The sequence below is a fragment of the Strix aluco genome, chromosome 4, assembly GCF_031877795.1.
Source record: "Strix aluco isolate bStrAlu1 chromosome 4, bStrAlu1.hap1, whole genome shotgun sequence".
In the NCBI taxonomy this organism is placed as follows: domain Eukaryota; kingdom Metazoa; phylum Chordata; class Aves; order Strigiformes; family Strigidae; genus Strix; species Strix aluco.
The window spans coordinates 118,109,017-118,136,263 of NC_133934.1; the positions used below are offsets into that span (position 1 = coordinate 118,109,017).

General features: G+C 42.4%; 2 protein-coding genes and 1 long non-coding RNA gene across 12 annotated transcripts in view; 2 read left to right on the top strand and 1 right to left on the bottom strand.

Annotated features, from left to right (window-relative positions):
- Positions 1 to 8,201, top strand: part of EML1 (EMAP like 1) — a 107,675-nt gene extending 99,474 nt beyond the window's left edge. For all 6 annotated transcript variants that reach the window (XM_074825091.1, XM_074825092.1, XM_074825095.1 and 3 more), the window contains 4 exons: positions 120 to 207; positions 394 to 489; positions 6,213 to 6,343; positions 6,634 to 8,201. In XM_074825091.1, coding sequence (XP_074681192.1) covers positions 120 to 207; positions 394 to 489; positions 6,213 to 6,343; positions 6,634 to 6,759 — 441 coding nt within the window. In that variant the 3' untranslated portion in view covers positions 6,760 to 8,201. The remainder of the gene's footprint in view (positions 1 to 119; positions 208 to 393; positions 490 to 6,212; positions 6,344 to 6,633) is intronic.
- LOC141923600 (uncharacterized) lies at positions 8,120 to 17,306 on the bottom strand. The gene is made up of 2 exons (XR_012623336.1): positions 17,176 to 17,306; positions 8,120 to 9,672 (listed from the first exon to the last, which is right to left on the bottom strand). It is a non-coding gene; the product is annotated as an uncharacterized LOC141923600 (long non-coding RNA).
- Positions 17,307 to 17,455: 149 nt separating this feature from the next.
- Positions 17,456 to 27,247, top strand: part of EVL (Enah/Vasp-like) — a 159,070-nt gene continuing 149,278 nt past the window's right edge. The window contains exon 1 of one of the 5 annotated variants that reach the window (XM_074825099.1): positions 17,456 to 17,546. In XM_074825099.1, coding sequence (XP_074681200.1) covers positions 17,542 to 17,546 — 5 coding nt within the window. In that variant the 5' untranslated portion in view covers positions 17,456 to 17,541. Of the gene's footprint in view, positions 17,547 to 22,699; positions 22,845 to 27,247 lie in introns of those variants that run through there. The other 4 variants (XM_074825103.1, XM_074825102.1, XM_074825100.1 and 1 more) reach the window with 4 other exon arrangements.

Consider the following 27,247-nt stretch of genomic DNA (forward strand, 5'->3'; position numbering starts at 1 on the left):
ACCTTTTTTCCCTCCTGGTTCAATATTAACAACTTAAGCATGTTTTGTAGCACAGTGTTAATACTGACACATTGAGAGATGCTGTTAGTGCAGTTAATACGATATTTTTCTCTTTGTAGGGTCATTCCAGCTTCATTACTCATCTGGATTGGTCTGTTAATTCACAATATCTTGTGTCTAATTCAGGAGACTATGAAATCTTATACTGTGAGTAAGAATTATATTTAGTCCTTTTGTGCAAAGTTCAGGCAGTCTAATACAGATTTAAAATTTAAATGAGACCGTAAAACTGCCAAGATAGACCATATGTTTTAATTCATCTGGTGCAATCAAAAATCTATACAATTTGAGAGTTAAAAATGTTATCATGTGGTTTTTTTTTTTCTTTTGTAGGGATCCCCTCTGCTTGTAAACAAGTAGTGAGTGTTGAAACAACTAGGGATATAGAATGGGCAACTTACACCTGTACTTTAGGATTCCATGTTTTTGGTAAGTATTTTTCTTCTTACAAGCTCTTACCGTTCTTGTTATTAACAAACACTTGGATTGCCAACTTTTTCTTATGAAACATGACTATTCATATTTCAGGGAAAAATACAGAGCTTCTGTTATGCCATTTTTATTACAATCTGTCCTCATATTTCAATCCAGAAAGACTCTGATTTAATACTCTTGCTAGTTTCAAGTATAAATATTAAATTACTATATAAGTGAGAGACAAGGACAAAATCACTGCCCTTTCTGTCACACTAGAGCTGCTTCTCATAATTTTTAATTTAAAGTACCAGTTCTATGGAATTACCCTTTATTTAGGCAGCTACTGGGTCAAATCCCCTTAGAACCAGTTTCATTTGCACTAGTTACTGTGCAAACACAAAATGGATGACAGTCTCCATCATTAAGTACTGATAATATATTTTGATACAATAATAGCAATTAAATTAGGTGAAAGGAATGCAAGAGGAAAGAAGAAAAATGTAACAAAATCAGGATGGTTTGTTTCCATGGGACTTCTCTTCTGCCAGTTTTGAGGGAGCTGCTTTCACCAGCGTACTCTGAAGCTTTGTACTTGTTCCACAATGAATGCAGAACTACACAGATCATACAAAAGCTGAGTACAAGAAGCTTCAAATTCTCGAGTCCTTAAGATAAAGTAGGAAGCCGTGGTAGAAGTTCAGAGAAGAGTCTGGTTTAGTATAAGTAGTCAGCAAGGAAGATTTTCACCCATGTTTCAAGTACAACAGATGCAGTGATGTGTTTGAAGGAAGCCAGAAAGGACATGTTTTTAGAGACTAAAGATGGGATGGCAGTAGTAATACGCTGGGAAGACACATTCAAATTTTGTGTAATTTAACTGACAAGCAGTGCTTGGGTATCACTACAGCATGCAGATTTAGTAAAAGAAGAAAATCCTAGAAGACTAGATGCATGTTGACATAATATGTTTCTCATATGAAGGATGAAGGCTCTTACTGAACTATTAACATATTCCTGGGGTTTGAGTATACCTGACACATGGTTACAGAGCTAAAAATACAAAGTCTTTGCATTTAGCATCACAGGTTCAGATATTCTGAGATGATAAATACTTTAAGTGAGTATTCCTTACTTGATATTTGGATGCATGCAAAATGTAGTGCTATTAGAGTATGGGGTGGCTTTTGGTGCATAGTCATAGGAGAGGAGCATCACACCTGAGAGGGGTTTTCCCCCCTTGCAACAGATGAGCTTTTGGAGCCAGATTGTGGAACAAAACGATGTACTGAGCCAATGAGGAACTTGTGAAAACTGCGTATACAATTTTACACTTACAGTCCTCCGTGCTGAACTGGTTTATTGTAAGCTAAAGCAACAAGGATGGCGAATAAATAAAAGTAGTTGCTAGTTTTAATAATCGTCACAATTATAATTTTAGTAATGTAATAGAGGTTGTGAGGATCTTCATCAAATGAATGGAATTTTAAAGTAAAAGGATATAACTTACTCAGAAGGGATATGCAATGCACAAGGAGAGAACATGGTGCCATATAGATGGAGGATTCATAGCTATACAGTTAGGTTCAGACTGGGAAGTTACAAAGATAATGCATAATAATTATGGATGCAAAAAAGAATATTAATGATGGCAGGGTTATACTGTTGCCCATCCTTCCAGAAAGATCAAATGAATGGAATTTTTTTAATAGGTAGCAGAATCAGTCAAATCACAGGAATTACTAATGATGTGAGATTTTAACTATCCCAGAGTCTTGGGAAGGGAATTGCAGTACAGTGGCTAACCAGCAAGTTCTTAAAATTCTTCTGATACAGGAAATAGACAAGCACCTAAAGGGGAGTTTCCTCCACATTTGATTCTAGGGTGTTGGAAAGAAGCTACTGAGAATGTGAATGCACCTTGTGTAGGAATGGCTGTGGAATTAGGGAGGTGTGATACTTAGTACAGGAAGGAAAAAGAGCAATGAAATGAAAATAATGCACTTCAGGGAAGCAAACTGCAAAAATCCAAAGCCCTATTAGGGAAGATCAGAAGTTGGAGAAAAGGCGAGATGTGGTATTCCTTAGATGGTATGAAGTGCACAAACTGTCAGCCCAGAGGAAAGATAGTGGCATCATGACACAAATTTGGTTAAACTGTTGTTGACCTCTCCTACAAGGAAGAGGAATGCAGAAAGTAGAAGCTGTTGGAGGACCAAGGAGACACATAAACAAAGCCTAAACATAAATGCATACTTGTGACAAGTACAGAAATAACAGAAGGACCAATGACAATATTGGTCTGCTATGCGGAGAGATGACACAGCTAAGGCTGAAGTGTTAAAAAAAAAAAGACACTTTTTTTTCTTTCTTAATATGTGTTTATTATAAGACTTACTACAATCTGATGGCTAACCCAGTTAGTGCCAGTAATTAAAGGATAAGACCTCTGCTTTCAGTAGGGAAAGCAGTTAGAAGTCAGATATTTTCAAAGTATCTGAGTGTGATGAATCTTGTTATATCTGTTAAAACGACAGGTTAGCATAATCTTGAGACCATTAGTACTTATTTTCAGGACCTCACAGAGAACAGGCAAAGTAATGGAAAAATGGAGAAGAATGAATGCAGTATCTGTGGAATCATATATTTACCTTCAGAGTCCATATATAGAGGATAAAGTGCAGTTAGTGGCTAGAATAATAATTTGAAGAAGCTCATAAATTATAAAATGGAAACCAGTCTGGTAATGTTGGAAGTCACTCTGCTATTCAGTACTTTGGGGCCTCAGAGCAGCCAGTATGAACAGTGCTGAAATGCTTGCCAGGATTGCCCCACTGGACATAGAAGTAGAAATCACATCATCAAGGTCGTGAGGGTTCTAGTGTATTGATTTTTTGGTAGCTACTGGCTGACTGAAACTGGGGATATTTTCTCACTCTAGTAGAACCACATAAAAATCACTAATAGTACACATTAGCACTTGCAGATCAGCATAACCAGTGCAGGGGGGGAAATGAACATTGATCTGTTGAACACCTGTCTTCAAACATGGGAACAGATTAGTCAGCCTAGAAATGTTTAGAGATGATCCAACTGAATCACACAGCATGTAAAGAAGTGTGTTCAAGGGAGGATATTTTAGTGATACAAACGCATCTAAATGTAAAGGACTAAAGATTTTAAAACACTTACTGATCTGTATGCTGTTGCAAGAGCTGTGTGCTGCTGGGTAATCAACCAAAGCATCAGTTCATATCACATGCCCAGTTTTGGAAAAATTAGTATTTGAGTGGAAGGACGGGGATAGAAGAAATCTAAAATAGTATGCAAAGCCTGACAACATTGCAAGCAAACCAGAGCTCAGGCTGGTTGGGTTCAAAACTGACTAGAAGACTGTACACTGAATATTATGTTTGTTTGAATATATTTATTAATAGCATGGGTGATAAAACAGCATGTATAATTTGTAGGTGGCATGAAGCTGCAGGATTAGCAAGTTGTCTTGAGAAATAGAGGAATGGTATGAAAAAAGGAGGCAATTCAACAGAGACAAATAGGAGGTTACACAGTTGAACAGCAGAACCCAATTGTACAGATACAGAATGGAGGAGAGCAGGCAAGAGAGCAGATCTGCACAGAAAGATGAGATTACTCTTGCATACAAACTGAATGTGAGTCAACAGCACTGCTGTTGTAGGAAAGGTAGATGCATTAGTGGGCTGTATAATGAAAATGTTGCCATGCAAAATGTGAAGTAATTGTCCATTTATCAGTATCTGCTTCAGTTGCAGCTGGAATATCTACTTCTGGTTTTTGCACGTTGGACCAACAGATAATGTGCTGACCAGCAAAAATAATTATCCATCTAAGTATTGTTCTAGGAGAAGAGATGCAAAGAATGGATTTTAGAAAAGAAGAGAAGAAAAAAAGCATGGCATCAGTCTTCAAATGAGAGAAAGGAAATAGGCTCTTTCCATGTCTGCTGAAGATGGGAAGAAAAAAAAATGACTAATTTTTCAGCAAAGGGGATTCAGTTTACATATTTGGAAAAACTGACAGTGAGGCACTGGAATAAGTTTTGGAAGAGCACAAAGATCTTAAAGAAAAACCCCGATATGATCCTTTCCACATTTCAAAATGGCAATCTTGTTTCTTAAAATATTTCCTTTAGGGGTTATCTCCAGCTTGTCATAGTGACCTCTTGAGAAGACTGCCTCTTTTCAGCTAGCATTTGATGTTCATACAGTCTCCTTTTTGTTAAAGCAGTTGTTTAGAACAGCTTTTCTGTGTCTCTTCATTCTACATGTTCATAATTCCACAAGCAGCAATTAGCATATTTCTTCTTTGCACCTTCCTTTTCTTTAAGCTTATTTTTTACTGTCCCTGATTTAGCAAAGACGTGTTTCCACACACATCAGGAGAGTTAGGGGCAGTCCACAAATCAGTACTTTGTGTTTCATTTTATTTACAACAATTTGTAATTCCTTGTAAAGACGGGGAATCACTTCCTCTTAGTGCTTTTGGATTGCTGTGCAATGATACAAAGACTGTATTTGGGAAGAATTGCATGTGGATTGAAGGCCAGATGTTTGCACAGTGCAGGGCAAGATGCCCACTTTGGTGTTGCCAGTAGCCCAAAGAAGGGAGGTTGGAGTGTTCCTGCCCTGCCCACAGGCATAGGCGTTCTTCCAGGAGAGGGGAGGGCAAGCAGTAACTGTCTCATCCTGACCTGTAATAACGTAGGAGGAGAATAACAAAGGAAGAGCATGCACTCAAGTGGTGGGACTTCAGGGGGACGCCGCAGAAGATGTGTGACATAGGGACAGTCGTTGAAAATCATAGCACCAAGCAAGGTGGTTTTTTTGCTAAATCATAATGGTAGAACACACACTATAACTGATTATGTCAGTGGTCTCTGAAAGTTAGGTATCATTTATGTTAAGTAGGTATTAGATAAAATCTGAATCGTGAAAACCATAATAATCCCACAGTACTGCATACAAAAAGAAAAAAATTCAATAACTGGTTGGATTTTATTACAATTACAATTTATTACAGGCAAATACTCAGAGGCTTTAAAGATGTGGTGCATAGATTTGGTCCTTGCATTGATGAGCCTACAGTTTAATTTTAGAACACCGCTTTGTGCAAGAACAGCAAGGAGTACATGAGGAAGGAGGAGGAGAATTACTTAAAGTAAAATAAAAAGCATTTAAAAAAATTTAGTAGGTTCAGTTTCTTTTCAAGGGATTTATTACTTACCAAATAATATTTTAAACTATATAATTTCTTGTGTCATAGGTTTTAGACTTTAGTAATATGAAGAAAGTGTGTTGAATTACACATAGGTAGTTTGTTAGACTACAGTAGTATGAAGAAAGTATGTTAGCTCTTACATAAGCAGTAACAGTTATTTTTCTACATAACCATATGAACATTCTTTTAGGCTCAGACACATGACTGTAATTCAGCAGAATTCTTTTTTTCAGAGTAAAAAGCACTTTGCTGACTAGAGGGAATAAAGTACTTGTTTATGTACTTGATTTCCTATTAGAATCTGGTCTTTTGCTGGTACTGAAGTATGCATACTGACTCAGCTGCATTTATTTTTATAGTTTTTATCTTTTCTCTTTTTTTTTTTTTAAAGAAGTAAGCCTTTACTAATATTTTAACAAAAACTTAAGCTGTCGCTTTTATTTCCATTATAGAAACCTTTAATTAGTCCCTCTGTGTTTCAGGTGTATGGCCTGAAGGTTCAGATGGAACAGACATCAATGCTGTCTGTCGATCACATGGCAGAAAACTGCTATCAACAGGGGATGATTTTGGCAAAGTACATCTCTTCTCATATCCATGTTCACAATTTAGGGTAAGATATTTCCAAAAAATTTACTCTTGTAACTTGCACGAATGCATTAAATGTAGTTTTCCTATGTACAAAACCAACCAACAAAAAAACAAGCAAAAAAGGAAGAATGGGAATATGTATATGCCTAAGGGATTTACTTAAGGTTGATTGAGACTACAATTAAACTTGAAATTTAATTTGATTTTAAAATACTTTAAGAGAATTATGTGATGCCTTGGTTTCATTGTATGAATGTTATAATGATTCGTTTTTATGACAGTTTATATTCTCACTACTATGGTGTTTTCTAGGCTCCAAGCCATGTGTACGGTGGACATAGTAGTCATGTAACTAATGTAGATTTTCTCTGTGAAGACACCCATCTCATCTCCACAGGCGGAAAAGATACAAGTATTATGCAGTGGCGAGTCATTTAAAGGAAACATCAGTGTGAACATACACAGTTGAGTCGACCATGCACAGAATTTATGTATAAACTGTATATTTAAAACTTAACAGTATGTTTGCAGTTTAGCCTGGTCACTGTGATTTTTGTTTAAAAAATTCTTACAAACCTCAGGAAAATTAAGCCCTGTGCTGGTTACCTTACTCAGTCTAGTGATTTTTTTTTTTTTTTTTAAATTGTGTCACACCTTAAGAATGATCGTTTTCTCTTCTGTTGTACAATATAAATGCAGTACAAGTTTAATATAAGAAATGTGGCTTGACAGTTTGCAATACAGTGGTATCAGCGGAATGTGACTATCTTAGATGTTTTCTATAAACACTGCTACAGTGGTCACAAAAATGCCTTTCAAAGACTGTATATATGTGCTTATTTGTTTCACTATCTACACTTTGTACTGTATATCTCCTTATTTAGAAAAATCTATGACAATGTCAAGGTACTGAATTGTTTCTGATGGAGGATGATGAATTGATACAAAAAGTATAAACCGAGATGTAAGATGCAAAAATTAGTGTTCTAGACCTGAAAATGTGAATGCTGGTAAATTTGCATTCTCTTGGGAATAGCACACGTTGGGTATCACCCATGAGGAGTTGTGTTCCCTTTCAAGTTAATCAGCAGGTTATGCCCCAGTTTGACCTGAATATCTCAGCAGGGTTTACAGATGTCTATGTGGTTCAGGTATTCCATATGAGTTTAAATTAAAAATCTTTTTACTTATATATGAACAGTTTCTTTTTGAAAACAAAACAAAAAAGCTTGGCCACATCCCCAATATTGGTTGATATATTTAACTAATATGTATATTAATCAGCATGATGCTATATTGTACATGTATAAGATTTTAGCAGTTCATAACAAATGGTAAGGCAATCTAGCTTTACTTTTTTATGCTTATGGATATTGTATATTTGTATTTTAAGACCAAGTAGACCAAGTCTAAAGATATCTTTTTAAGTGTACCATAAACCTGCAGAGGGTGAAGGAAGTCTTGGAAGCCTACATGACATATTAATGTGTAACTTCTGGCCCCTGTGTTTTGTGCATGGATGGATATTTATAGTATGAAATAAGATTGTGTTTTGCAATGAAGTAATAGTGGAGGTGGTATAAAATGGTTAAGAAGGCCTTATCAATGTTGATTGTGACACAGATTGAAATGTATTGTTTACTTTGAGGAATGTATCTGAAGAATTTTAAAAGAGAGGAGTTCTAAACAGACTCGAAAAAGGTAATATTAAAATTTCGCTTGTAATGGACAGTAAACGCTAATTCTCTGAGCTCTAAAGCACTGGTTGTTTAGAGTGATTTAAATGAAATGGAATCAATAAATTTTGAAACTTTTTTTATTACATCTCCAACCTCCTACACTGAAAGTGCAGGACACCAATAAACATGTATTAAAGTGAATTCTCAATCCATTTTTTCTGTTAAGTAAAATGTCTTTGTTTCAACGTGAAATAGAAGAGATGGGCTTTTACTTAATGACACATTTGTGATTCTCAATTAGAGCTGCATTTAAAAATATTTAGGAATAAAATCTAGATTTTGGGATACATAATTTCACGTATGAGCATGACCCTGGGAATGTGATCCCTAATGCACACCTAGAGAGTGAAACTCCAGCCTCACTGCAGGGAAGAAGGACACGCTGCATGCTTTCACCTACAACCTCCCTTGGTTGTGCCTCCTGGTGTACATCACTTATGTCTGAGCACTCAGCTGGTGGAGGAGTGTCATTCCACTGCACAGGTTTACGATGGCAAGAGCTCCTGACACTTTCTCTGTGCGACGAACTTGTCTTCAGGCAAGACTTTTGAAGGCCAGGGTTTCAGGGTCGCTTTAACCTGACGTTATCTAGCACTGTCACTGAAGGAAGAGATCTTGCCCCAGCTTCCCATCCCACACAGCAGCACAAGAGTTATTGTGGCCATAGGGAGAACCCAGCTGGGAGATGGACCCAGGTTAAAATCAATTCAGAGGAAAAAAAAGAAAGGCCAAGGTAATGAACAACTACTACAAAACAGAAAGCCCTTCTAGCTGGGCATTTAAAAAAAGCCCAGCTTTTTTTTTAAGAAAGCCATTTAGCTGGGCAGCTGTATGAGTGCTTGTACAGAGTGAGGAGCAATGTGAAGAAAATAAATGGACAGAGGAGCACTGGAACAATTTCTTTTGATGGTCATGTCAATCTCCCTCCCTCTGCTTTAAGCATGTGAAACTAAGGCATAATATCCTTACCCTTTCTAGGGTTAATCCAATTCTAAGAGGTCATAATATGCAAGTGACAGGTTCTCATCTTGTCTGGACCTTCTGTTTGGTTTTTTTTTTTTTTTTACTTTTGCAGATGGGGTGCTTTCAGGTTTTCTGTTTTCAGAATTGTAGGTGATTTGTCATTACTTGCGGCAAAACAGGAGCTGAAAATGGGGTTGGCTCATTCCCTTTTCATCCTTCTCCTACAGTGCTACTCCTGGGATGTTATAATGTATTTGTGATCCCTTTCTTCATTTTAAACTGTTATCCCTTACAAGAAATAGATGAGGAATCCTGCAGGTTCATCCCTAGGGTTACTGATCAAAGGGGATTTTCAACAATCCCATCCCATCTGTGTCTCTGTTGCTCCTCTGTTTCTAACTTTTACTGTTAAATGTGTCTTTGTTCCTCTATGAAAACCTGATAAGCGTATTAGCTGAATTGGCAAATGGTGGGTAATGTCTTGAGCCAAGTATCAGTTTGATGACTGTTAAAGTGATTCTTCTTTCTTCATCCAGGAAATTCCACACAATTTTGCCATTGTTATATATAATCTTCAGCTCTCCCCACTTCCACCCTTGTTCCTTGGTTCTTGAATTTATTTGTTTTCTCAGGAGTCACCTCTTTTTTGCTTTAAAAGAAAAAAAAAAAAGAACAACAACAAAAAAAAGTCAAGAACATTATTCCTGAACTTGGTGTATTTCATTCTCTCTGCAGCACCTGGTACTCTTACACCTGATTCCTTCACCGGATACTCCGTCTGCAGCAGTTGTCTTTTCTGGCCTGTCCGTGTAGCATGAGGCTGGTTCTCCAGTCCATGGCTGGAGATACGGCTGGACTTGGGCTTCTGCTTCTGCTCCTTCCCTCCCCTGATCTTGGCTGCAGCAGTTGTAGTGTTGCTCAAAGAAGAGATTAATCTCTTTGTTTCTCTTGGGTACTGGTGTTGTCTACCAAGCATTCACCTACTCCCTTTCAGCTTTCTTTGGTTTCAATTCTTGTTTCTTACTTTTCTTCCCTTCATTTCTAGCATTACTCTTCTGTGACTTCAGCTTCCAGGACTGCATCCATCTTAGCCCTTACTGGCACATGTGGCTGCCCTTAACTGCTTATAAAACCAGTGGCCCTGACTACCTCTCTGATTCTTTTGGGGCCAAGTTCCTGTTTTCTTATTGTATCTGTATCCACACTACTTCTTTGACTTGCACTTATCGAGTGGCTGCATGTGCTTTTAGACCCTTCCTCCCTGCCCTCCCACCTTCCTGTTACGAGTGTACTGAGGTGATCAACACTGTCTCGTTGTTCCTCAATTGTCCTCCGTTTGTCTGTGGGCAGCCCTGTAATGTATATCGCATACTTAGATTTTAAAATATTTTTAGGGTAGGGTTTTTTTCTGTGTTGTATGTCATTTAGCACTATAACAGTACAACTTTCATATTGGTCCAAAATGATGAGCATGTATATTCAGGTAATACTTCTGTGTCAGGATATTCAAAGTGATTAGCTACTGAAGGTGATAATATCTATTCTCTAAGTCTTAAATTATTCAGCAAACAATACATATGCTTTCAAAAGACTTCTTCCTCTCTCTTCTATATGCTTACCAAACATAGACTCAATCTAGTTTTTAGGATCATCACCCATTTTCAAGTAGAGGCTTTTCATAATTTTGTTTACCTCTCTTGCCTGTTTTCATATATTTATTTTACTCCTGTAGGACACACATTTGTATTATATCAAAACTACAGCCTTTTTCAACTTAGTTCAATATGTACTATTTGAATTACTACCTGAAAGATGATTATGACATAGATACTTTTGGTAGTGCTCAGTTTTGACAGGTTGTTGAAACATGACAGGTATTAACAATTTCTAACAGATGAGCTTTAATACAGTCTCTGTATTAAAAAAATAAAGCAAAAAAACCAGTGAAGGCGATAAATGTAAGAGTAAATAGTTTTTCAGTACTAGTGAATTAAAAAAACACCATTTCAAAGGATTAAAAATATTCTCTCACGAAGCAAATCAATGTTGTTAAAATGGATTTTTTACTATTCTAATTAATACAAGGTTAATTAATACAAGGTCATATTTCCTATGTGAAATGTTTGGATGAAATTTATTCTTCACAAGAATTAATAATAAAGGATATTACTCCCCTTCAAAATTATTCATGTGACAAGAGCTTGCAAGGGCAAACAGACCCTTTTTTGCAAGGGTTGGCATTTTTCATTTCTTCAGGTTCTGCTCAGAGAAGCAGGCAGTCTTCTTGTGTTTTCTCCATCCCTGGAACTAGGGCTGTTGACAGATCACTTGACTGCATCCTCAAAAATCCTGCATATGGCAGGGAAAATGTCACTTTAATTACTAGTGAAAAGAACAGACTTATGAAAAGCTTAAACAGAAATCTTTTTCTTCCATTACTGGCCGGGATTCATAGCCATGCTGGAGCTGTCCGATCAGTGTCATGCCGCTCTGGCCGCGGCGGGCTGCCTTTCAGGAGAGATGCCCCAATCCAGAGCATCTCCTAGCCCCAAAGATGGGAGATGAGGAACCGACTCCTGAGGGGAAGGACAGAATCACACCCCGATCCGTCTGCTTCTGGACGGAGGCTGCTGGCTGCCGATGAGTGAGTACATTAGCGGTTCACGCTCTTGCTGGGAGAGATTTATGTTTCTCCTTAGTCATGCAGTTCTGCAGCAATTTCATTTTTCTTAATGGAACAACTTTGCCCCCCGAATTCATTAAGTAATTGTAGAAGACTAAGTGGTAATTTACATGGAGGTACTTCAGCCAAAGCTGCCATCTAGCACTAAGTTTGGTAGATCTTATTTGTGTCCGTGGTGATACTGATGGGCACATCTGTGAAAGTCACTTGGGGGACGTCTGTCAATCACGATGTTTCACAGCGTTGTGGGCTCCTCTTAGTCTCATGCCAAATGTGGAAGTGTAAGAAGGTGCCTCCTTCCAACTAACTGCTGTTAGTGTCGCCAGGCTCTGTAGCACTTCTTTGGACCTTGAATTTTGTCTGTGTTGTTATGAAAGCTTGAGATCTTGGACTCCATGAAAAGCGGTTCCTCTCCACCAGCTCCACAGTCCCAGCTTAGCACAGGTTTGTTTTTACCACCTTTTGGCTGTCTACAAACTACATGAATTTAGACATTTCCATTCATTTGTAGTGGACCTGTCTGTACCTTAAAGGCTGTCTCTTCAGGTTTAGTCTGAGGTGCTGAGGTTATAACTATGAGAATGACAACCTGTTTTCTGGGTGTCTGTGCAAGTGAACAGATTTTTAGCAGGAGCTTCTAAGAGATGAATATTTTAAAAATCTGACCCATGGAATTACCTAGAGTAAACATGTAGCCAGAGGGAAGCAAATGCAGCTGTTCTGTGTATTCTGGCTACCAGCACTATGTGAGCTACGTTTGCTCCAGATTCCAGGTTGTAGACTAAAGAAATCTCCTTCAGGCTGTTCAGTCATTATGGTTAGAAAGCAAAAATTAAAAAGGCTGGATGAGTTCTGTAGCTATGTTAGATTATTTTAATTTGTCGTTGCCTTGCATTGCCCTCGCACCACAGAGACGTGCTGAGGAGGGGACTGTCTGCTTGAGGCAGACGGAAGAGAACGCCTCTACAAAATCAATTCCCTTGGCTGTTCATTCTGGATTCAGTTTCTCATTAAGATAAATGTCAACATTTTAGGGCTCCTTCCTGCCCAGCTTCTTCTTTTCAGCATCTTTCATTGACATCATAATTCCAAATTTATGACATCAGTGTATAACCACAGGGGAGGTTATTACGCCAGAGGTTCAAGTATTTTGGCTGCCTTACAGCACCTAAAAAGAGCAGAAGCTGAGCTCTGAGAGCCTCTGTCTACAGCTTGAACAGTTGGAGAGCAAGCTGACAGGAGTCTCAGTTTAAGTGAAAAGCCCTCTGGCATTTCCCGTATGCACAGCTCCTGTTCAGCAGAAAATCTGGCCACACGCAATTTAGCAGCCTGGAGAGTCGCGACTATCTCTGACTTCACAAGCACAGCATTGCCTCTGTGCTGAGATCTTTTGGGCTAGTTTTGGGTGAGAACACCGCTGCTTTTGTTACCCAGCTGTGACAAATCTGGCCTCTTTCTAAAAAGTTCCAAGCCCAAACAATCTTGACCTTGCAAGAGCAGGATGAAGGGGATTTTAATAATGATAAACAAAATGACGCGTCTCCTTGCCTGGCTCAGTACAGCCTTCTCTGCAAGAGACTGCAAAGATACAGATTGTCCTCCAAGGGCACTACGTTATGCCCTGATGTGGAATATGCTGTATCAAAACACAGGCTTTGGCAATGCTTGGATGGGGCTAAACCATAAACTGAGACAGTATTTCTTCAAAGAAACCAAAGTTACTTGTTAAAAAGAAAACTGGAATAGTCAGGTGTATTTATATTTCCCATTCCTGCCCTTCTGCCCTCACCCTAGCATGAAAACACATCTCTGGGGATGCTGCTGGCAAGATTGGACCACTGTTACCTCTGAGTACCACAGAAGGGTGTGTGGTCTTTGGAGACACCCCTACTGGTTTGGCTTTTGCACACTGGGCACCTATACACTTGTGGTTTACTGGTGTCTTTTCCTTAAGTTATGTGTAAAAGTTGATAAGGAAAAGTCACTGATGGTGTTGAACAGGTGAGACCACATGTCCCCAGGGCCTGCCTGCAAAGCAGAGCTCCTCCCAGCTGCCTGGAAATCCTAGCGATTTTAAACCCGGCTCTCCCCAGGTGTTAACAGGAAAACATGAAAGTGCCAGTGGGCTCCTTCCTTTCTGAGAGACAGTACTGGCCTGAGGTCTATCCCCCACCACCATCCTGAGGATGCAGTTGGACCCTTCCTTTCCTTGGCTCCCATCTTCACTTGAAGTATAATAAAACATAGAACTAAAGTATACCAACAGTGTATTTTTTCCTACTTATTCTCTGCCTTGTCCTATACCACTCCCTCTTCTTGTCCTTTTCCCCTTCTTCTTTCTTCATTTTTTCCCTTTTCATCTAACTTCCTTTTCTATTCTTTTCTTGTTAAAAAAATCCCAAACCTCTGTATTTCCCTCATTTTCCTCTAGTCTCCATTCTCTTATTCCTTTTAGCTCCTGCCAGAGTCTTCTGCCTCTTGACTCTTTGTTCCAGCCTCTTCTTTCCTTCTCAGCCCAAGACTGAATGAAGTGTTGCTAAAGAAATCCAGGTTTTTTGGGGACTCACGGGTTGCAGCCCTGCTGCAGCTTCTTTCTCTCAGTCTCCCTGCAGCATGGACCATACCGGCTGCCCATGCGGGCAGTGGGTGATGTGCCCTCCGTCACCGCCAGTGCCCCATCAGGGCTGCCATAACAAATCAGAGATGGAACCTGGCCCTTTGCCAAATGGTGCTGAATATTGCAGGGAAGGTTTAAGTGGCCAAGCACGCAGGCATGGAGATAGGTGAAAATAAAACATCCAGGACTGAACCCCTCTGAGCTTTGGGAATCTTTGAATCTCACTTTGCACCAGAATTTGGCAATCATGTTCTGTCTGCCCCAGCAAGGTGTCCGTGAAATTGTACAACTGAAACCCAACTTCAGCTTTGGCAAAGTTATGAGTCGTGTTGCCATCTGAGGAAGAGTTTTTAGAAATGAATGTGTATGTGTCTTACTGGACATAGTATAATAAATTGGTATAATGAATTCCTCTCCAGGGTGACTTTCACAAGGCTAAATCCTCCATGCTTACGAAAAGCCTTCTAAAAAAAGGTGTGTAGAACAAGCTATTGTGAAGATTTGTTTTCCTTGAAAAGAGCTACATATTTTTGTGGACAAGCCCACAGAAAAGCCTGAGAATTTCAAGAGAAAGCTCTGAGCAGGACAAAATTCAGTGGGAAAAAAACACTATGAGACTTGCTGCACTGGCATGTAGCTCTGGACATGGCATTGACTCACTGAGAAAAACAACTGGGTGACCTTGAGCTCCTGATACGAGCTCCTGATATTCTTTGCCTATTTGATTTGTGCTTGTTATAAACCTAGTTTAAGGAAATTACATTTAAAAAACCCCAGATTATCGGTGAACTCACATACGGATTTGCTCTTTTAATCATGTTTTAAGTTCTAGTACAATTACCATGAAACTTTCTGGTTTAATAAGCATCCTTCTTGCCTTGTGCTGTGTCCCATATGTTGCATGTGCTGGTTAGTGACCCACACTCTAAAGGATTAGTGAGATGATAGTAATAAGAAAATAGGTTTTATTTTTGCTCATTATTTCTTCATAAGCTTGCTACCTTCAGCAACCCCATCACAAATTATGTGGATGGGTTTCTCCAAGCCACTGTTACTCAGAGGTGACTGCATATTATTAGATCTATGATCTGCCACAGTTGTTTCTTTATACAACAACATATATTGTGCCTTCTAGGAAATTTAGGGTAATTGTTTACAAGAAAGGACTATAAGCTTTGGTTTAAAACAAATTAAGAGGCCCCTTACTAATAGGGAGAGCTGCTTCTTTAGAAGAGACCTCCTCTCCCCGAAGTGAGCTTAGATTAATTGGTGGGGTGACTTAGGAAGAGGATGGCACAGACCTGCTATGGGACAGGGAAGGCACGAGCTGGGCTCTGTGCGTATGAGGCACAGAAGGGGTGGGCGTTCCCTCCCCCTGGCCCTTCGGTAACTCTGTCCATAGTTATTTTTTTAACACCTTTATGATCATTGAAAACAGCAATTACCAGATACCCATTAGCTACCAAGAAACAAGCATGGCCTTGAATAAAATGTATACACATTGTTACTACCACAGGTTATGTTGCTGTCATATTATTGTTGTTACTGTTGTAGTTTATTTTTATTTGGCATGGAGCCGCAGTAGGCATCAGCAAGGCTTGACAAGCCAATGGTGAAACCTTAACTTTTCAGAGAAACAGAAATGAAAATGTATTTGTATTAAAAATGGCCCCCACTGCTTTGCTCCGTACCTCCTGCACAGGCTGTGCCATGCCGGATCGTGTTCCCCCGAGAGCTCGCACAGCTCTCCAGCCGTACGCGCTGCCCCGCGGCCCTCCGTCCCCCAGCCACGCTGCCTGCACCCTCCTAAAACTGCCTCTGCGCACAGGGAGGGGGGCTACAGCTTCCCTGCCCTTCACGGCACGTGTGGCTGGAGGTGGGTGTCAGGGAGTGATCGGTGTTAATCGGGACACAGACACGTGGAGGGAAGGAGGAGGCCAGAAACCATTTCTGTTCCAGACACAATGGGCACACTCATGCCAGCTGCCTGGAAACCCACTGGTTGCTGCGGGATTACGTGGTTGTTGGGGGGCTTTTTGTGTCCAAATTGGATGGCGCAGAACTGGGAGAGATCTGTGGGAGATGGACCCACAGACTGTCAGTTTGAAGAGCTACTCTTGAGAAGTGCCTATCAAGTTATGGTGACCTACCACAGACCTGAGAAACAACTGCAGTGTTTGGTCCCATATCACGCTAGATCCTTGAGGATATCCCAGCCACACCACTTTCAGTATCATCTTTTTCTAGTGGGTGGTGCACGGGAAGAGGTAAAGCAGTGTGGAGAGGAGCAGGGGGAAAGCCCCAGGCTCTGGACCTGCAAAGAAGCTGATCCCACTGGCGGAGCCCATCACCGTGCGGCTGGGGCTGCACAAGGGACCCGGCAGGAGGTGACCGGGAGGAGAAGAGCCAGGGCCAGGGCCAGGGCTGGGCTGTGGAGTGGGGAGGAGAGGCGGATGGGGAGAAGCCTGAGGGCTGGGAGGCAGCCCAGGGCACCCCGGGGTGGGTGGGGAAGGTGGGTGCGGAGGGTGGACGCGGTGACAGCAGGATGAGAGCTCGCAGGAGAACTCCTCTGGGGCAAGTGGGAAGGGTGAAGGAGCAGAACACGCGCCGTCCCCGCAACAGAAACTGGAAACACAATTTCTGCCCGTGCTGCCATCCACAAAAGCACCGATTTTTACCGCTGGTGTACGGGACCCCCAGAGCGCTTTGCAGAGGAGAGATCCGCAACCGCGGCACGGCCCCGCTCCGGCCGGTTCCCCGGCCCCGGCGGAGCCCGCAGCCGCCGACCGGTGCCCCGCACGGTGCGCGGCCGCACCCCCCGCCCCGCCCCGCCCCGCCCCGTCCCGCCTCACCTGCGCTGCCGGCGGGGGGAGGCCGGGCCGGGCCGGGCAGGGCCCCCCCGCCATCTCCCCGGCGGAGGCTGCGCGGGGCGGGGCGGTCCCGCCGCGCGTGGGAGCGGAGCGGCGCGGAGCGGGGTGGGCGGCGGCGGCGCTTTGTCCTGCCCACACACCCGGAGACACGCAGCGCGGCCGGGCGGGAGCCGGCAACATGGCCGGGCCGGCGGAGGGGCTGCCCGCCGCCGCGCTGCCCGGCTAACGCCGCGGGGCCCGGCGCTGCGAGGGGGGCGGCGCCGCCGCCGGAGTCCCCCGTCCCCCCCCGCCGCCGCTGCCGCCGCCCGCCCCCGGCCCCGGCCGCCGCCGCCGCGCCCCGCCGGGAAGATGAGGTGAGTGCGGGCGGGCGGGGGATGCGCAGCGCCGAGCGCCGCGGGCAGGGCGCCCCGCCGAGCCCGCCGGGGCGGGGGGGGGGGGGTGTCCGCGGTTCCCCCCGTGATGGTGTCACGCTGTGGGGGGTGGGGATTTCCCGTGCGAGTGGAAGGCGGAGGAGAGGTTAAGCAATGCGGCGCTTCCTAGTCCTTCGCCGGATGGATAATACGAGTGGGTGGTGACATTTTTGGCATGTTTGACTGTCAGTGCCTAAATCCATATGACAGATTATCTCGGCGGTTACAAAAGGCTGTAAGCGCTTTGGGAACAGCGCTGCGATGTACGGCCGGGACCCCGCTCAGCGCGGCCGGGCTGGCAGCCCCGGGGGCACGGCGAGCTGGGCCGCGGGCCAGGTGGCCTCGGCGGGAGGGACCGTGTGCGGGGCGAGCGGGGAGTTCCCGAGAGAGAGGAGGCGGGATGGGGTTGCTCCCGAGCATCCAGCACAGGTCCTGCCTGCTCTCCTGGGCTCTCTCTCGGCAGGCAGCGAGTGCTCCAACTCGTAGTTTTCCCGAGGTCAGTTTGTCTATTGTGAATATGAAAAGAAAGAAAAAAACCAAAAAAACCCCAACAAAACCCACAGATTTCCTTCAGCCAGATAAGTGTCTGGTGGAGGGAAGGAAGGAAAACATTATTTGCTTTGGTTCATACTCTTCCAAACGTCTCTCGTTCCTCATTTATTCAAGAGTTCGCTTGAGCTGTCAGTATCTGGGAGCAACCCAGCTTCTGATTCATCTAATACTAGTGATTCTTTCCACTTAATTATTATCTTTAGCAAAGTAAAACCACTTTGGCAAACCTTAAAAAGGGAAATAACAGATACCTTTCTGTGGTGCCTGATCCCTGAATTGCAAGGTTGACATCGCCCCTAGGAAATACAGTGGACGTCTAAAAACCTTTGCTTGCATTTACAGTTACATTTACTCTTGACACTGTCATGTGTGTCAAAGGCTTGGAGCCGCATTGATTCATTTAGTCATTATATTAGCATTAGTTTGCTTCACTTGCTTGGAATGGCAGCTCTTGGGGAGGGCCAAAAGCACACGAGCCTGCAGTGTCATGCAACTGGTGGCCTAAATCCCTCTGGTCTTCACACAAAAGGTGTATCTGCATCAGTCTCACCTGGTTTGATCACAATGCGGCTCAGAGACCTCCAGAGATAAGGCATCAAACACAACAGATGGCAGTGAAGTTTCCCCTTGCTCCCTCCCGTTCAGTTAGTAGCCCAGTTGGTAGAGCTTTCCCCCCCTGAAGAAGGAAAGCTGACTTTCTGACTCATAAGCACATCTTCCAGCCCCGAGGAGCCACCACGGGGCTAGTTGGAAGGCTGCAACAATTCAGAGTTTCTCCCGCTGAGGGTACCCTGCTCCACCTGAACTTCTGCAGTTGGTGGTTGTGCTTTTCGTCGGAAGAGGTAACAGGAAAGAGAGAGACCCACAAAGACTGTGAATTAGGGTACTATAATGTACCAAGTAATCCCCACCGGGAGAGCTAGGGCACTTTCAGAGGAGGCGTGAGCTACAGCTCATTATGAAAAGAAAAAGCTCCTCCAGGAGGGGCTTCAGGACTTCCCCATGTCCTGGCTTTAGATGATGATGGGTGCGGTGCTTCTCTAGGTTGGACACTTAACGGCCAGGCTGCGTGTGCTCTATGGTGGGGGAACTGGCACCGAAGTTGGTCTGTGTGTGCTGCTGGGTGCTTCTTTGTACAGCTGCCCTGTCCTGTTTTCCCCAAATGACGCTTGGCATCTGCAGGTGTATCACACTTAAAAGAGTCTTTTCTTATTAATACCACTTTTATACTTTAATGTACACGCTTGTTTTGGGTTTTTTTTAATAAATTCCTGTTTTTAAAGGTTTCCATTACTGATTGTTTTCCTTGCATTTACAGACATTACTGATTAGATCGCACTTGTCAGTAAATATATGTCTGTAAATCACCTTTTTCAGTAACAATTCTTGTTTAATAAATGTAGGCTATACAATTCCAAAAGAGCCTGTCAGGCTATACAATCATTTACTAAAAACCTTAAAACGTTTGTTTAGCCATGTGTGTTTTATTTATATTGCTTTTTATGGTGAATAAATTACAGTGCTATTCTTTGCACAATTGCATTTATGTGATGGTTTCCATTTTTTGATAAGTTCTTTATGTCTTCAAAGGTATAAAGTGTGTGTATAGTTGTGTACCACAGGTCTCAGTAATAAAACAGATTATAATAGATGTTCTGTCTCAAAAGTGGATTAGGATTCCTGGGTGGAAAATGCTAAAGTGCAGAGGTGTTATTACTTCTTAGTATATAAAAATACTGCTTTAGTACAACAAATGTTGAGGTTATTCTACAGCAGTTATTAATTTATTCTGGGAAGTAACAGAATTAGCTCATATTTGGGAAAATATCTATGAATATTGCTGTAGATGAAAACAAGACAGTCTGTCAACAGAGGTGTAACCTCGCATTTCTTAGTCATACATGTAGTTTATAAGGCATCTGTGTTTCAGTGGTCTCTGTTCTTAAAAATAAAAACCAGCTATAGCATTTTGGGTGTATCCCTGAAAAAAATCTTCACTGTCTCTCTCTTTGCCATGACTGTGGTGAGTGTAAGTTGGCTCTCTGAGCTGCGGTCCCGAGGCAGTGACGTGGGGGAAAGCCTCCCTCTTTAAGCACTTTGTTTTTGCTAAACAGAACATACAGTGAATATCCAGAGATGGAAACAACCTCTGAACAGGATTATTCAGATTAAAACTATGCCTCCTTACTCTTTTGTGATAACACATGCTTTAATCTAACTGAAGATAGGGAGTTCAGTACAGAAGTTACTGGGGAAAACGGTGTCCCGTAGCGCCTTAACGTTTGTAGAGCTCTCTAGCTAAAGTCAACCTTTTTGTTCTGACATTTCTGTATAGCTGCCAACTGGAAATCCTAAAAAGCTGTTTTATTTAGCCCTAATTTAAAGGGATGGAGCAACACCCTGAGAAAAACAGAACTGAATATTCATACCATAAACCTGTTTTAATAACAGGAAGTGTATATATATATCTCATTCTTCTTTACCTTTTGTTTTCAGACATAAGCAAGCAAAGTCTTTAAATTTGTTCCAATAAACACAATGTATCGAGCATTTCATTGTCCTCCACATTTTCTATTCTTGAAGCAGTTCATGAGGTAACTCGAGAGTTTTGCCAATGCTTTTAGTTTGCTTGGAGCGTAAATGTATATGTATGCAGTGTTATTTTCTAAGTTTTCTTTTTCTTTACTGTTTCTTTCTGTTTACATCTGTAACAGGTTAGAGAGAACATGTTGTTTGTGTTTATAGTGTTGTCAGAATTGGGGTTACCAACCTCATTGGACTGGTGACTTGTGTAGCCCAGTGTACTGTCTCCTTGCAGGAAAGTAGTATCATCCCCTGAGATGGGTGATAAAATCAAGTTGTCTATTATAAAGTTTCATTTCACCTTGCCACTTACTAATTGATTTCTGAGCTGGAGCTATATGCTTGTAACTGAGCTAATTTTTTCTTGATTTAAAAACTCTGTCCTGCCGTGTTCTGACTCCTGCTGTGTGCCTTGGTGTCGCAGCATGCATGGCTATGGGTTCCTGGGGGCGGTTGGGAGCTGTCACACCACCTTCTACAGTCATGCCTTTGGGTATGTTTAGGTTTGCAACCTTTCAAGCCGAATCTGTGCTATGCAGTTCTGCCAGTGTGACTCGATGAGAAAACACCCAACCCTTTGGCTGCCATGGTTTCCTCAGCAAAATCCCAAGTGTGGATACTATGCTGCTGACAGAAAATTGGTTTTGTTAGCTCAGCTTAGATCTTTAGAGGGGTAGTTTAGCTCTAGCTGCAGACAAACTCCTCTGTCAGCAAATTTTGGACCTCTGCTGAAGGTTGCACCACAGTGGCTGTGGCCATGCAAAGGCAGCAGCAGTGGCTCATCGGGAACCGAGTGATGCTGGGTTTGCTTCAATGTACCCTACTGTCAGGACATGTGAACAGGCAGGCCAGTTGTATTTCTTTTATACTAGTTGTTATTCTGCATACTTAAACTTATTTTCCCCTCTCTAAAATAAAGCATGAACTGTGGACATCTTTTTGTGCATTCCCTCTTTGGAATATTTTTGTCTTGTGTTCTTGTAGTGGCATAACCGAGGGTGAAGGTAATCTTTCAAGTGTGTACAGGTCTGTTTAACTCAATATTGTCATTTTGTGTGGCATTTCACTTCTGTCCTTTCCTGGATCACTCAGACTGTGTTAGACAACAGACACCGTAATGCAGAACAGCTTTGTTAGAAGTGTGTCGTGATTAAAGGTGTCTGCATAGTCTTTCCTTGTACTTGGCTACGTGCTTCCTTTGGGCAGTACAATACTTCCCTCTTTGTGAGTATTTAAGTATTTGTAAGTATTTCTTGTAAGAAACCATCAAAATATTCCCAAAAGTGCAAAGACAGTTCAGGCTCAAATAATTTCCCATATCTTGCAAGTTAGCAATTTTGCTGTCTGTCATAGTTTCTCTCAGTTCTGGACACTGTGTAAGGAGTAGTATTGAACCTCTCTAGAAAAGATTTCTAAAGCTGCTGCCAAAATAAAATGAATCCTGACTAATGTTCAATCCTAATAATTGCAGAATGAAAATAAATTGAGTGAGCTATAGATTATCTGAGAAGGTCACTGTAGATATTTCAAGTTTCTTTGCTGAATCTAAATCTTAGTATCATCTCATCTGCTTTCTATTTACATATAAAAAACCATACTAGCTGATGTTTCGATATTGTCCTTCATTTCAGTAGATAAGCAGTAAAAACTGCTCCAGTGTACATTGGTATCGTTCCTACAAGAGGATGGGGAGTTTCTGGATATATTTTCTGTTTTCTTAACAGTCATTGCAGAGCACTAGGGATCCACAGTGCTTCCCCCCCTGTCCTTTTTCTTAGCCTTGTGCCTAGGTTCAGTTTCTCAGGAGCAGGGAGGAGAGGTGGAGTAGCTGTGCCACTGTTTCTTCATCTCGCCCCGTTGTTCGCCCTTAGGCGGATTTCATCTGCAGTCACCTACTCAAGACTTCCATTTCATCTGCTTTTTGATCTAATGCGCCGTAATGAGGGGAAGTGACCGAAAGCCGCCCTGCTACAGCTCAGAGCTTCCACCAAGACGCATTTGAACCGCACACCAGTAAAGCCCGTGTCTCTGCAAGAGTGCGGCCATCATGCAGCCCAGGGAGAAGACACCAGACCTTCAGGCAGGCTGCGTGGAGGCCCCCAGGGTGTAAGTCATGGCAGCACACAGCCTCGCTTGGGTTAATCTACCTTGTTCCTGGCTAATTAGCCCACAGGGAGCTTTGCAGTGTAAGGGACAGGCAGTTTCTCAGTACCTGGGCTAGTGGAGACGTTTCCAGCCTACACCGTAGGAAGTGGAGTTACCTGATGGTTCATCTGGCACGTTCTCCTGGTGATGGCTCTGTGTTCATGGGTGTGCTCACACATCACCCAGTAACACTCAAAGCGTATTTCCGTCTGGGTTGTGACTGTGTGAAATTGAAAACAGTTTAAATTTGGTCTTTTTTGTCTTTTTCATTTCTGGGGTATTTTGCACTGCAGAATGTTTCTTCCCATGAGACTTTGCATTTTTGTGTTAAGCAAACACTCAGAATGGTATTGACAGTCTTTCCAAAACTATTCTTCACTTGAGAGTTATAAAACCGTTAAGAATATCTATTTTTATTAATCAGAGGAGACAGACTGGGCAAGTCCTTACCAAAAATTTGAGCCTGGAAACCTCCTGCACATTTCTGATTATCCAGAGTGCCATTCTGTAACATCACAACAAGTAGTGAAGCGTTACATTTCACTGGGTATTTCACAGTCCGGGAGTGGGAGAGACATGTGGGGGCCAGAAACTTTTGATTTTCCTTCTTGATGCAGGCATTCAAGCCTTACATTTGTTTCAAGTTCAGTGTTAGTTTATACGTTTCTTCTGCGTTCTCATTCCTGCTCCCCTCAGCTGTGCCAACTTAGCCATTTGTGGTTTGGTAGGGTGAATCAGATCATGAAGTCTTTACATACAAAGAAGAAAAGAAAATTCACACTTTCCATACACAAAGAGTATATATAGAGAGTAGGAGCAAGCAGGAGGCTGAAAGGTTGAGGCAGTGCTCCCTGGCACCACAAGAAATGCTCATGAAACCATTTCTCCACGGAATGCTGTAACTACAAATTAAAATTTCACTTCTACTCAGATGCTACTCCTGCTCTTCCTCTTATTCACTGCAGACCCTCCAACTCAGGCACCCCACTGCTTGTGCTACAAACTGTGTAACCTAGCTGGTACTATGGGTGAGCATTTTCTAACTACTAGCCATGTTCCCTGTCCAAAAAAAGGTATTTTTCACCAGAGTTCATGATGGAGGTTTTTTTTCCCCTGAGTTATATATACTGTTGACCAGGAATTCAATACCTTTCTTCACATCACTAAACCTGCCTAAATTGCCTGCAGGCTTTCATGCAATCACCCTTATAGTCAGCAGCAAGGTTGGCCTGTTTCATGGAATCAGAGTCACAGAATGGTTTGGATTGGTTGGGGCCTTTAAAGATCATCTAGTCCAACCCCCTGCCATGGGCAGGGACATCTTCTACTAGGATCAGGTTGCTCAAAGCCCCGTCCAGGGATGGGGCATCCACAACCTCTCTGGCCAACCCATTCCAGTGTCTCACCACCCTCATCGTAAATATTTTCTTCCTTATATCTAATCTAAACCTACCCTCTTTCAGTTTAAAACCGTTGCCCTTTGTCCTGGCATTAAAGGTCCTAGTAAAAAAGTCTCCATCTTTCTTATAAGCCCCCTTTAGGTTCTGGAAGTCTGCATTAAGGTCTCCCTGGAGCCTTTTATTCTCTGGACCCACTCTAACAGGTCCGTGTCTTTCTTGCACTGGAGGCCCCAGAGCTGGATACAGTACTCCAGGTCGGGTCTCACGAGAGTGGAGTAGAGGGGGAGAATCACCTCCCTTGATCTGCTGGCCACACTTCTCTTGATGCAGCCCAGGATACACTTGGCCTCCTGGGCTGTGAGCACACGTTGCTGGCTCATGTCCATGTGCTGGTTTATTCTCTGGAAGTCCTTTGCGGTTGAGTGCAGATTTTGTTTAGGTGAGCAATTCATTTCTCAGGCAGTAGGTGTCATTCCTGCAACTTGAGATCTCATAGTTTTCTTCTGTCTTTCTCCAGCTTCACTTAGGTGCCAGGATGGATAGACATGTTTTTCTGTGATTTACTGGGGAAAAAAAAAAAAAAAAGCAAGCTGTGTAGAGCAACTTGGTTTAATGTAGTACCAGGAATTGTAGTGTGCTGTGGGTGCAGGCACAGGTAGATGCTCCAGCAAGGAGGACGTAGCGGTTGGGATCTGGCTTTGCAGCAAGGCTGTTCAGGCCTAGTCCTTGTCATTGTGCTGAGCTCCACGGTGTAGATACACTGTGCTTCCTCAGCTGGTCTGCAGCTCCTAAATCTCTTAACCTTTTTGGCTTCATTTCTTTATCTGCTGGAGGATGACAATACTTACCTGAGAGGGAATTAAGATGATTAAGTAGCTGGGACTCAGTCTAGCACAGGATTTAAGGATATGCTTAAGTTTGGTCCTTTTGAAGTCCTTGCTTTTCTAGAATGGAGTCTCCTGTTCAAAAAGCATTTTTGAGGATGACAAACGTATTTATAGTAAGTGCTAAGCAAAAAGTAACCAAGTTCCTTGTGTATTGCCGTCCACTCATTCCTTTCTCCTCTTTCTTTTCCATTTCCCATCATTCGCTGCTTCTGTCAGCATGTGCATTGCTTCCTTCCTGTACTTCCTTCCTTTATCCCTCACCAGTAAGCCACTCCCTCAGTAATGAGGTGATCTAGAAAATACACGGAAATGGTATTAGCAAGAAGTAGGGCCATGGTCAGCATAATCCCTTCAATTGCATGCTGTGTCTTTTTTTTTTTTGTAGCTGTACACAGATCAGGAGATTGGTTGCAGTGATGTTCCATGGGTGTATGTTTACATGCAGCAGGAACAGCTAAACACAACCAGGACTGTTGAATGCTCATGATAAAAGCTTAGCTTAAATAAGTAAATTCAAGTGAAAAAGCTGTATTTGGAAATAAGTCTGTTACACGTGTGCTGGATGAGTAGGAATATGTCTTCAGCACTAAATAGACCAGCGCTACTCAACTTGGGGTTTGTGGTCCAGAGGACATCAGAAGAGAGTTAAAAAATACCGACAAAAAAATTTTAAAAATCAGAAAAAAGGAAGTTAAAATCATCTACATATGCACGTATTTTCATGCAGTTTGTATGCATGTATGCATGCCCGTTAGCTCCTTACTGTTCTTATTACCCTGTTAAAATGTTTTTTGATACTAAAATCATCATTTTGTTAAATGGCTCTGTTCTGTCTGTCACTCTCGTACCCAGCTGCTAAACTGTACTGGGATTTGAGATAATCTGTGAATTCCTTTTTGAAAAGGATTTGTGATTTAAAACGAGAGAAATACTGGACTAGCATATTTTGACAGAATGAGGTAAATTTAATATTCTGACTTTGTCATGAATTAGTGTTGAGTGCTGCAGTACATTTGCATGCTAATCTTTCCATTAAGTAACTAAATACATCATCTAGGTGAAGCTAAGTCAATTTTTGATCCCACATCTGTTTCGTTGAGAAGTAAGGGTTTGAATCATCCAAATAAAGCAGCCTTGCTATTCTCAGGCAATTAATTTATTTGACTAGTCAGATAAGCGGAAGAGAGAGAACATGGAGACATACTAATTTTACCTGTATGCTTAATAAAATGTCCCATATCTGTCCCTGTTTGTTGTTTCTCTTGTCTGGTAGTAAGAACCATCTGTGAGGAGGCAGAACGAGGAGTTACGTCCCTTCATTGCGCTTCAGCACGTGCAGTGTTTTCCATTAGAGGAGTTCACTGAAGTACCACTTTGTCAGCTGCTACCAAAGTGATCTGTAACTCACAACACTGTCTTATGACTCCACTGGTAGCCCAGTGTTGTGATGGATCCTCCCTGTGCCCCCACTGGTAGCCCTGTGTTGTGGTGGATCCTCCCAGAGCCTGACCTGCTGGCTCTTGGCTTTGTATTTATTTGTTTTAATTGGTGTTGAGCTGTCAAACACTTGTTCACAGCATATGAATCACATACAATGGCCACCAAGATTGCCGGGGTGAGTGGTGATCCCTGGAGCTGTCTAGCTCATCACGCACCCAGGAGCAGTGCAGAGCAGTGCCTTGCTCTACCTGCAAGTCAGCCTGGAGACAGCCATCCCCCTCCATCCTCAGGATTTCAGCTGCCCACATCTAATGCTGGAGGCAGGAGGAAAGCCGGCTGATGCTACGGCATTAAGGTCCTAATCTTGAAAAGACTTGTACACATTCTTGACCTCATTAATGGGACCAGCATCCTTGATGTATGTGAGCTTAATGACCATTGTGATAAGACCACTGACTAATAAATTCAAGTACCTGCGTAAGTATTGACAGGATTGGGGTCTTATGGGGCAGTGAAGGCTTGCTTCTTCATTTGAGGGCACAGCTCAGCAGGGGAAATTTTGTAGCTTTAAGGAAGGGAGCCAAAAGCTACCCTATTCCTGTCCTCTGTATGGAAGTCCTCACTTTTAACATGTACA